This window comes from Crinia signifera, chromosome 11 (assembly GCF_055691185.1).
Source record: "Crinia signifera chromosome 11, ASM5569118v1, whole genome shotgun sequence".
NCBI classification, from domain to species: Eukaryota; Metazoa; Chordata; class Amphibia; order Anura; family Myobatrachidae; genus Crinia; species Crinia signifera.
In genome coordinates, this window is record NC_139227.1 from 43,676,128 (window position 1) to 43,687,985 (window position 11,858).

Sequence of the window (11,858 nt, forward strand, 5' to 3'; positions counted from 1 at the left end):
TTTGTGTTAGGAAGTGTGCTCACAGCGCGATGTGGGAACCAATTAAAAAAAAAATCTTAGAGGATGCAGCACTCTGGTGGATAGCTCCAGCTATCACCAATCAGCATGCTGACAGCCATTCACTGTCTTCCTGCAGGAAGAGGCAGATAGTTGATGCAGCAATCTGATTGGTGTATAGCTCCAGCCATTCACCAATCAGCATGCTGACAGCCATTTAGGGGGAAATTTACTAAAGGAAATTTGTAAAAAAAATAGGTGTATTTCTATCCAGAAATACACTTATTTTTGACATTTACTATCACGAAAATACGGCAATTCGTATTCGTATTGATGTGCTACCAATATGAATACGAATTGCCGTATTTTCGGGATAGTAAATGTCAAAAATAAGTGTATTTCTGGATAGAAATACACCTATTTTTTACAAATTTCCTTTAGTAAGTGTCCCCCTTATTGTCTTGCTGCATGCTAAGTGACAGAGAATGCTGCTTGGCCACTCTGTGTGACCACCACCCTCCCCTGCTCGGAGGCCCCTACAATTGTGGGGCTCTTGGCAGCTGCCCAGTGTGCCTATAGGTTAAGATGGCCCTTTGTTGTTGTTTTATATTTGCATCAGCCTGCACCTGATGCGGATGATACACCTGTAAGCAGGTCTACCTGCGTAGCTGTGAGGGAATCTGAGCACTCCATCCTACGTAGCCTATAACAGAAGGATTAGCCCAGTATGAAGAGAGCTCAGTGATGAGATAATGCAGAGCTTCATGTCTGGGGAACAGATTAACATCAGACCGATAATGAGGAAGTGAGATCTCTAAAAATCCAGAGCAAGATTACAACTTATACCCCTTTCAGACAGAAAAAAAGACCCGGTAATTTCCCTGCTCTTGCCGTGTCGACACGGGTTTTTCTTCTGTCTGAAAGGGTCAACACGGGTCTAAAGTTCCGGGACTTCGACCCAGGTATTTACCTGGGTTTTTCCCGTGTCAGACACGTGTTTGCGGCTGTGTGAAAGGGTCCGACCCGTGTTTTTCTCCCGACTATTGAAAAATCATGCTGATTGGCTGTGCAGCATGGCGCTGCGTGATTGGCTGATCTTTACAGGTTCCCTGATTGGCTGAGCGCACGTGGCAGAGGCGTGCAGCGCAGCAGTAAATGGCCATGGCACACTGGAAAGATGAGGAGATCCGTGAGCTGCTCAGTGTCAGAGGGGAGGAAGAAATCCGAAAACAGATTACTGGCACAGTGAAGGACGCTGTAGTCTACACCAATATTGCCAAGGTCCTCACTTCAAGGGGCATTGTGCGTACCCAGCAGCAGGTGGTCAACAAACTAAAAGCTCTGCGCAGGTACTACAACAAAGTTTGTGACAACAACAGGAGGAAAAGTGGTGCTGGGAGGATGGAATGGGTTTACTTCGACCAATGTAACGAGGTCTTTGGCAATTCTGCCCTGGTGAACCCTGTTGCCATATCATCATCCAGTGCAGCTTCATCACGGAGCATAACTCCAGAATGCAGCCCATCTTGCCCACCTATAATGGAGTTGGAAGACAGCATAGACAACAGCATCCCTGATCCTATTGCTGCCATGGAGGACACAATTGATCCATTAGAGGCTGAGGTTGAGGACAGTGGAGCCAGCACCATTACTCCATCTGGGACACCCACTCCTGCACAGACTGAGACCCCAACGTTGCGTCGTAACAGTAAGTTTTTCAAGTATTGTTTGTGTATCTATTTTAATAGATGTACAGGGGGCTATAGGTATCAGCAGGCCTTTAATGCCCCACATGCTGGTACCTGTGGTTCTCCCAAGTATCAGCATGTGTTGCAGGCTTGCTGGGACCTGTAGTCCCACTGTAACACAGGTAACAACCCCGCACCCACTACTACAGCACACGTGTGGTGTGCCCTGGAGAGGGGTATTGTGGGAACCAGTAGTAGTAGTCTCTCTCGCTCTCTCTCTCTCTCTCTCTCTCTCTATATATATATCTCTATATATACACTGGCATGCCGCTATTGGATTGTAATGATTTTTCCTTTATTTTTAGTATTTGATGTACCTGCAAGGAAGAAAAAACCGTCAAAGATGGAGCTTGCTACGCGCTCAATGTCAAGAATCCTGGTAGATCATCTCAGAGAGTCCGATCTTGAATTTCAAACTCAAGAGGATGCCCGACTGCAGCGCTTCTTTGACAACGAGAGACAGTTGCAAGATTCCTTTCTCACACAGTTGGTGGGTCTGCACGAACGCATAGCGCGTGAAAATCGAGATGCACAGATGACCTTCCTTACCAATATGGTGTCTACATTACAGAATCCGCAGCCTTACAAGCTGTGTAGTCCGTACGCTGAGGGTGATTATTGTAATCCACCACACAGAGGCCATACATTTATGCCTTCAAATTCAAGCCAAACTACTGTGCAGGGCCAAGGGCGTAGTTATACTGAAAACATGGGCAATAATTTTTCACATGCCACACAGCCAAGTAGGCCACATGCCAATACCAGTCCACAGGAGACAGTGCATGATACTGTCAATGGCACAGGATATAGTAGGCAATATGGCAATGTGAAAAATTATGCTGATGATTCAGTGAATGCCAGTAATCATAACACTCCTGTTAGCACTGTAATCAGCACTGCCTACAGGCATTTGTAGTAATGTTGCTAGATGGTTGTTCTTTTTATCTTTTTTCTGGGCTCGTTCAATTTTTCTTGCTTAAAAAGTGGCACTTACAAGGCCCGTTAAATGCTGTGTTCCATTTTGATGTACACAGTAGAGTATTATGGTTCTTTAGTTTATGAGCCTCAAAAAAGCTCATTTGGTTCTTCAGTTTGGAGCTGAATCAAAGTTCTCAAACTTTTTTTTTATTTAAATGTGTACAAATAGAGTATACTCTAGATATGTGACTGAACATAATCTATAATGTGTACACAGTATGCCTTCTTCTTTATCTTTAAGGCAATAAAAAAATTCCCTGTTTGGGGCTTATATTTATATATTTATATTTTTTTGGGGTGTACTAAGGGCTATTTCACACACTCCGACTCCTGTCGGATGGCGAAACCCCGCACGGCCAGGAAGCCGTGCCACACACCGTAGTTAATAATGGGCACAGATGTGACCATTCACCCAGGCCGCCTGGTTTCAGCCGGATCCCATCATTGTAAACTGCTGTGTGTGGCACAGATTCCTGGCCGTGCGGGTTTTCACTGCCCGGCAGGAGCCAGAGTGTTTCGAATTGCCCTACAGCACAGGTCTTCAACCTGTGGCCCTCCAGATGTTGTGAAACTACATGTCCCACCATACATTGCCACATTTTTTCCTATAGTAGGATGGCAAAAAAACTCAGGGCATGCGGGGACATGTAGTTCCACAACATCTGAAGGGCCACAGGTTGAAGACCTGTGCCCTACAGGTACCAAAAATTGCAAATACAAGTGTTTATCTATATATACAGTGCCGGATGAAAAGGTGTGGCTGCTGGACAGTCAGACTAGGTGTGTGTCTCCCCTATACAATATCAGCTTGGATGGCAGCACAACCTATTCACCCACCACTGATAGTAGACCTATGCTAAATACATATTCTACCTCGTGTTGCAATAGTTCAATGTTGTTTCAGTGTTGAAAGGGTATTTATGACCACTAAAGATTTATATTTGAAAACATTTTATATTTAAAGTGAACTGCATAAAACATGTTTTGTGAAAAATAAAACAAGTTCTTTCAAACATACAACCAATGTGTCCTTGTACTTCTACTGTGTCATAGTATTTAGGTTAATAGAGAGGGTGTTCTGCAACTTGTCAGCCATGTTTAATGCAATGCAGTGAGCAGTCACCTCCCACTTTTCATGATCTCATCTCTGTGTGCCTTTAAAACTGTCCTTTTCTTATGACACACAGAGTTTTGCAGGAAAAATCCGGCTTCTGTGTGAAAGGGGTCGACACGGGAAATACCCGGGTTTTTGCTCCTGTGTGAAAGGGGGTCAGCCCCTTGCTGTCTAGTTGTACCCGGGTTTTTGTATCCGGGAAATACCTGGGTTTTTGGGATTTTTCTGTGTGAAAGGGGTATTAATGTAGAGAAGCCGCAGATACAGTATTATTGTCTGCAAAGGGAGACTTCGAATACTGAGATGAGGAATACGGCAGGAGACAGGCCAGCTGGAAGCAAGGATATACAGGGCCCTGTGCGACTAGTGATATACAAGGTGCAGAGCTGACACCCATCTGCAGGGGGTATAAGAACCAGTGATAGAGCTGGAAGCACTGATATACATGAGGGGCCTGATTCTGGTTCACTCGCAAAGCAAATTTGGTTTGCTATTGGACAAAACCATGCTGCACTGCAGGTGGGGCAGATGTAACATGTGCAGAGAGAGTTACATTTGGGTTAGTTTGTTTCTGTGCAGGGTAAATACTGGCTGCTTTATTTTTACACTGCAATATAGATATCAGTTTTAAGTACAAACCCCACCGAAATCTAACTCTATCTGCACATGTTACATCTGCCCCACCTGCAGTGCAGCATGGTTTTGTCCATTAAAAAAACAAATGTGCTTTGAGTGAACCATAATCACCTCCGTGATGCGCAGTGGAACGCAGGTCTGTTTGCAGAGTGTGTTCTGATAATTAACCATTCAGAAATGCCAATTTCCCTGAAATATGCTTTCTCAATGGCAGGAACAAATTATATGCACTCAGGGCCTGTATCAGGTTTGCACTGCAGGTGTAAAGTTGTGTACACACAGGCGATTTCAGCACATATTGCTGGCAATATGGTCGCTCCGCTGTGGGAGATAACTCGCCAGGAGCACGCTCCCGCTGCCAGCCCTTAATGGTTAAAAATTGCTGGCCGCTGTTCTAGCGATTTCTAGTCAAAATGAGGTAGAGACAGAATGAGACAGAATACTGTAGCTTGCAATTTTCAGCCAAAACCGCTGGTTGCTGATGAACTGAGCAATATATTGCTGAGCGAATTTAAGCCAAAATCGCTCAGCGACCAAATATGTACACAGCTTAACAGGTGCGGAGAGAGTTAAGCTGGCCATACATCAGAAAGATATTGTACCCAATCATACAATCTCAATTGATTGTAAGATGGATTGTATGCAGATTGTGTGCACATCTTGTGTACACAATCATACAATCAATCATAAGATGGATTGTATGACTGATTGTATGATGGATTGTATGCAGATTGTGTGCACATCTTGTGTACAAAATCATGCAGCAGATGGATTGTATGACTGATCATATGATCGATTGTGTGTAGATTGTGTGTCCAAAAACCACCAAGGACTGCTGGGGATTTCAAGGGAAATTGTACACAATCATGAGTGCAATCGATCTTAAGATCGATCTTTCTGATGTATGGCCAGCTTTAGATTTGGGTGGGGTTTGTTCAAACTGAAATCGAAATTGCAGCGTAAAAATAAAGCTAACATCTGTGAGCTACATACAAAAGCAGCCAGTGTTTCTGTTTACCCTGCACAGAAACAATATAAACAGCACATCACACCCCACACACGGGATAGAATTGACCCCATAGAAAGAACAGGTGAGCAACAACCTATTAGAATGAACCAGGGTTACCTACCTTCCCGGAATGGCCGGAAGAGTCCCGGAAATTGGATCCCCCTCCTGGCACCCAGAAAGTGGGGCAACCCTCCCGCAAAGTTGCCCGGCTCCCACGACCCCCCACTCGGCAGGGGGGTCCGTGGGTGCAATGACACGTCGGGGGGAGGGGGGGGGGTCATGGTTAAAACGGCGTGATTGATCTGGCCACGCCCACAAACCCTCCCCACACCTTTTTGCCCCTTCCTCCCTGAGCTTGCTGCCCTCTCCCGAAAAGGACAGCCAGAAAGTAGGTAAGTATGGAATGAACTGCAATGTCAGTTTACATGCAGTCGATAAATCCCATCGATACAGAGCAGAGATCGATGGAGAGATGGAAAGCGATGAGGAGGAAGCGTAGCTGCATGCTGGGTTTGCTCAGGTGGCTGCAGAATCTGAGAGGGCCTCTCTACAAATCACAACGGCTGACATGAGACCAGGCTGCAAGGAGCACACTGAACAGCAGAGGGCTGTCGGGAGAGCTCAGCACGAAGAAGTAAATTACATTTAAAAAACACAGAGAGGCTGTTGCAGAGTTGGACGCAGTCAGGCAGAAATGGCGTCCATAAACCATCTGCGTAATACAGTATGCACAGCCGCAGGTATCTGATGATGGCTGCGGTTGTGTACATGCAGGATTTTAAGTTTACATTAATAGTTTCAGTTATTTTTGTCATCACCAGCACATACAGTATCTTGCACCAGGAGTATTTATTTATTCACAATTTCTTATATAGTGCAGCATATTCCATTGCGCTTTACAATTAGGCTTAGTAGCCAAGAGGAAGGGGGAGTTGCTATCCAGGCCTAGCAATGTCGGCGTGGACCATTAGAGGCCTGATGAGTTGTGAAGGATAACTGCTCCCCTCTGGAGCATGTGCACACTACAGTAGGGATGGCCATCGACCATTGATGATTCAAAAGCATCGATTGTTTATGGTCGATGTTGAATACATTTGCCATGGGGAGAACCACATGGTTTCCCTACATCGGTAGCACAGCAAAACCATTGCTTTGCTTATGTTTTGTTTTATCACGGTGCAGGGATACAGAGCTTAGCTCCGCCCTCAACAGAGGTGAAACCATGCCCCCACATTCTGATTGGCCCACTGTGAAGTCAGTCAAAGAAAATGGATGACCATTGATGGGTAAAACTAAAAATACAGGTAAAACTGTATTGATGTTCATCCATCACATAGTTTATTACTATGGCCGGTTTCAGTATCACCATCTATTGTAAACATCAATACACTACAGAATTATTTTTTTAATGGGTATGGCCACCCCTCCCAGGATTTACGCATGAAAACAGAGACCTATTAGATTTTTACTGAAATGCACAGTACAGAAAAATGTAATTTTGCGCTTTTATGTTGGACTTTAAATCCAATCTATATTAAACCCTGAGGTGTTTATTGACTAAAATGGTAGTTGTATTTTTTTTATATATTTAGCACCTTCTAGAAGATAATAGAATCTGATTGGTTGCCCATTGCAACAACTCATCTTCAACAGAACTCCCATCTTAGTAAATGTCTGATCCATTCTAGGATGCAGTGTTGGATCACCTCCAACACCATCAGCCGCTGCATGACCCATGGGGTTACGCAAGCCGGCCGTCACAGCTGCTACCTAAATTTTTACCTAAAATGGAAATCCTGACCTCGTCTGTAAGTAAACTGGGACTGACAAAATAGGCAGGGCCCTCCTACCCCTTCCTGAACTGCCGACATGGCTGTTGAGATCTCCAGTATTCAGAGCACTGGTCTCACCACTCTACCTCTACATCGCTTCAAGGGAAATGTGAACTTTGTTTATGACAAAATATACCTGATCGACTCCAGTTCTGTGCCTCCTTTCTCTCTGGGCCCAGGTCTGGACTCCCAGTGGCCACCCCCTGATGATGGTGCTATGGCGGCTACAAAAATTAAGGCAGGACTAAATGAACTCCATTTTGTGAATAGCACCAAATCTTCCTATGGGGAACCAGCAACAGCCTGCATCAGAAACCTATTAATCCCTTTGTCTGAGTGCGCCATCAGTCGCAGCACATAGGACCAACATGGGAACGTGCATGTTGGGAAAAAGCAGATGGAAATAAAAGCAAATAAATCAGGGAATTATAAAGCACTAATAAGGATCAGATCACGTAATGCACCAGGGTATAATTAATTGAAAGTTAATGAAGAAAAAGACCTTTCTTGTTGTACAGTCACCTGGATCAGTGTATTTATCTTTGCGGTGTAAGTGACTCGGGTATAAGAGGTTAAACTAATAAAAGCAGATGGTAGGAATTGGGTCGGTAGATGTAATTAATGACCCGGAATATACACAGGTCCGCAGAGCATTGCAGCGCATACAAATCTATCCAAGTCATGTGATGCCGAACCGCTTTTGTAAGGTCAGACTGCGCTCAGTTTAACTAGAATGTGGGGTTGCACAGAAAGGACCATGGTGAGAACATTTACAGCATTCACCACCATCAATTGCACCATTGGTATCTGAGTTTCCCATCATTCCTCAGTACCACTCCCCAATGCTGTACCACAGTGTCCCTTGCCGACTGCTGTGCACCATCAATAATCTCCATCGATTGCTATCATCTACTCAAATATTCTCTATGGGCTATTTCACACTGTCCGGCTCCTGCCGGACGGCGAAATCCCGCACGGCCAGGAAGCCATGCCGTGCACAGTAGTTGTGAATGGACACTATTGCCGTCCGGTTTCAGCCGGATCCCGCCACTGGAAGGGACGGCTGCTGGGCTGTGGCCATCCCTACCATAATAATCTGATGTGTGCTGCACGGCTTCCTGGCCGTGCAGAATTTCGCCGTCCGGCAGGAGCCGGAGTGTGTGAAACCAGCCTATCGGTCCAAGTCGACTCAAGTATTCTCCATTGGTTCCAGTAAACTCAAATATTCTCCATCATTCCCAGCTGACTGAAATATTCTCCATCGATCCCAGCCAACTCTAATATTCTCCATTGATCCCAGCCAACTCAAGTATTCTCCATTGTTTCCAGCTGACCTATGTATTTTCCATCGGTCCCAGACGATTCTAGTCCACTTTGCATTCCGTCCATTCTCCAGAGTTTATCTACTATCATCACATCTTCCATTGTATATTCCATATCTGCAGTTCCCAGTTGTTAGTTATGCCTTTGGTTATGGGTGTGGTATAGGGTTCCGACAGTCGGGATCCCGACAGTCATTATTCCGACATTGGGATCACGACTGGCCAGACCCAGACAGCATGGTGAGCGCAACAAAGCCCCTTGCGGGCTTGCCACGCTGCGGGCACGGTGGCTCGCTACGCTTGCCACCTATTCTATTCTCCCTCTATGTGGGTCATGGATAGCCGGTGGCCGTTGGGCCCCCGTGTGTTGGGGTTTTGACTGTCGGGATCCCAACTTCGGGTAAATGACTGTTGGGACCCCATCCGGCACCCTTGGTTAGTGCCTATCCAGTGTGAGCATTCCAGTATATGTGGAATTCCTCTACGCTCCAACCCCAACGCCTGCCTCAGGTCAGACTCAACCCTCCAGCATGACAACTAGAACTTGCTAAGTTTGCGTGTATGGACAGGGGGTGGGGAGGGGGGTGGAGTTTAGCTTTAGGAACTTGGGTGGGAGGAGTAGGGTTGGGTGGGGGGGATTCATATTTGGCACAAGTTTAGGAGTGTTACAGTAGGTTGCAGGAGTAGAGTTAGTGTCAGGTTGCAGGTAGGGAGGGTTAGGGGGTAAGTGTATTTACCCAGCCCCTTTCGGAATTCTGTTGAATGGGATGCCACTGTCAGTCTTCCATTAGTCCTACTCATACTGAACCCGTTCCCATACAGTGAATGGCTGTCAGCATTCTACATTCTAGATAGCTCCTGCCATCCACCAATCAGCATGCTGATAGCCTATGACTGTCTGGCTGGTAGACAGTGGTGCCTAGCCGCTCTGATCGTGTGACCACCACCTGCCCTGCTGAAAGGACCCTAAATTCGTTGTGTCCTGGTTACCCGCCCAGTTAGAGGTTACACCCCACTTGTACAATCATCTGTTAATTGTGGGGCTTCAGCCAAGGATCATGTCGCCCATGTTCCTATGATATCTAAATGATCTCCTAACTGGCAGTTGGGAGCTGGAGAGGCCATTTCTCTCCTGTAAGGCCATAATGCTGCAGGCTCAGAGCCATTATCGTCTCTTCAGCCATAACTGCTGACAACAATACACTGAGGGTTCTGTGGAGCACCTAATAGTGTTTAATAGACACTGCGCCCATTGTCCCGCCGCCCGCTCTGATGTCCACGCCCGGCCTGTTTTACAGCAGATTATTATACACATTTTGCATTATGCTCCCTGTTAAAATTACTCTAACAATCGCAATAAAAATGATCGCACAAATGGATACGTATATTATAAAGCGATTGTACCAAATGTGCAAAGCAGGAATGTATTGATTTCAGTCCATACCAGGGGTTTCTAACTCACCAATTATCCATAAGTCAGACTGGCGAGGGAACCAGCAGGCCGGATGGCTTGTTTCCTGAGATGCGGAGGAGAGACGTGGCTCGTTTCCCAGGGAGATTAGCAGAACATGTCATCACACAGAGATGTCAGGACAGGCTGCATCATTAAACTGTAGGTGCTGATTGGTGGCACCACTTGTCAGTTCTGTTTAGTTTGGTTGGATGCCAGCCTTGCCAGCACATTTTTTTATGCTACAGTTCTTGACAATATCAATCAATGATGTCACCCGCTGAGGATATTGTCAAATTGACGTCAGGCGGATTCGTCAATGACCCGTGGCCGCATGCATCTTTCACGATAATGACTGTATGCACTGGACATGGAAGTAGTAACAATTATAATTGGTCCCAGGCAGAGGTGTCATTGCACCTGGTGATACCTGGTGCGGCTGGGGTGGCCTCTTGTGATGGGGAGCGCTGTGGTCTCTACGTAATGTTACAATGCAGCACCTGTTCCCGGGTTCTGAGCAGGAACCAGCATTTCGGTGCCACCCCTCAGAAGGTGGCACACAGGTGTGTCTCGCACCCCCCGCAACCCCCTTGTGGCGCCACTAGTTACAGGCTTCATGGACACTGTGTAATCTCCTTACGTTTAAGTTAAAATCTCACATTTTCAAAAAAACGCCCCATTCACGAAAAGCGGTTTCTGATCGACTTGTGATGTCTGTCCGCACGCACATGCCTTTTTGGTGCTCTTGCCTCACCAAATCGTTTTGCTTCCGACTCAGGATGAGCTACGTGAAAAGGGGGTTTGGTCATGTGTACTTGGTGCAAGTCATACAGCATGGCATTGAATGCATTTCAGATGAGAAGAACAACATGAGGCGGAGCTACTCTGTTAGGCCGCCAGACCGGCCCATCAGGCAATCAGCCCTTCTGATCTTTGCCAGGATTGCCAGAAAGCCCCTGTGGCCATGTGTCTATAGACAGACATACACATGATAAAGGGGACATATTCTTTTTGTACATAATATTACTGTCCGCCAGTTCCTTTGATATTTATCATGACTGACTCTGCACAGACTAACATCAATACATTTACAAATAGGTTAAGACATAAGAGAGTCCCTAATCCAATCAGAGTACAATAAGATAACTGAGAGACATATATTAGATCTAGTTGGTGAAATGAGTGATTAATAATGTCAATATGTTCCAAAAATGGACATGATAAGGCAATGACAATGTTAACCATGTGGGATGTAGTATGCATATGAATAAGTAGGATTTTCTGCATAACCTCCAAAACTTTTGGGTGTCTACAAGCCAGAGTTGGTGGCGGCGGCGGCAGCACACGGGGGCGTATACTCATAATAGTGGGTGTGGCTACGCATGACCACACCCACAATCAGTGATTTCTTTTTATGCTAGAAAAAAATGCTGATCGCAAGTGAAACCAGTCCCTTGAAATCTGGACTGTACCACTGACACCGGTACATTTGGTGATAGATGCCGCTTGTTGTAAAGAGGGGAGCGTCTGTTTATTCGTTGTCTTGGTGTCATTGTGATACTTCCTGGAAACAATGCTGCCTTCTGCTGAATGGAAATAATGACATTATAGTCTGAATCCTCAGCTCTGGTAAGTGGGGTTCATGCAACGTCAGGGCGGTAACTAGGGCGGTGCGGAGGCTATCGGCTGTCCTGAAGGTTACTTTCTCTCTTTGCTGACACCTATTAATTAATTTGTATGAATGAGATTACAGCAGCTGCCTAGAAGTTGAT

General features: G+C 45.8%; 1 protein-coding gene across 1 annotated transcript; it reads left to right on the plus strand.

Annotated features, from left to right (window-relative positions):
• The first annotated feature begins 423 nt into the window (after positions 1-423).
• LOC146045404 (uncharacterized) lies at positions 424-3,809 on the plus strand. The gene is made up of 2 exons (XM_083164188.1): positions 424-1,705; positions 2,051-3,809. The coding sequence occupies exons 1-2, from the start codon at positions 1,153-1,155 to the stop codon at positions 2,659-2,661; spliced, it is 1,164 nt and encodes a 387-aa protein (XP_083020314.1). The 5' UTR covers positions 424-1,152; the 3' UTR covers positions 2,662-3,809.
• The last annotated feature ends 8,049 nt before the right edge of the window (positions 3,810-11,858 follow it).

Coding starts and splice junctions, on each gene's coding strand:
- LOC146045404 (XM_083164188.1), top strand. CDS start 1,153: ATGGCCATGGCACACTGGAAAGATGAGGAGATCCGTGAGCTGCTCAGT. Junction 1,706..2,050: donor CCCAACGTTGCGTCGTAACA/GTAAGTTTTTCA, acceptor CTTTATTTTTAG/TATTTGATGTACCTGCAAGG.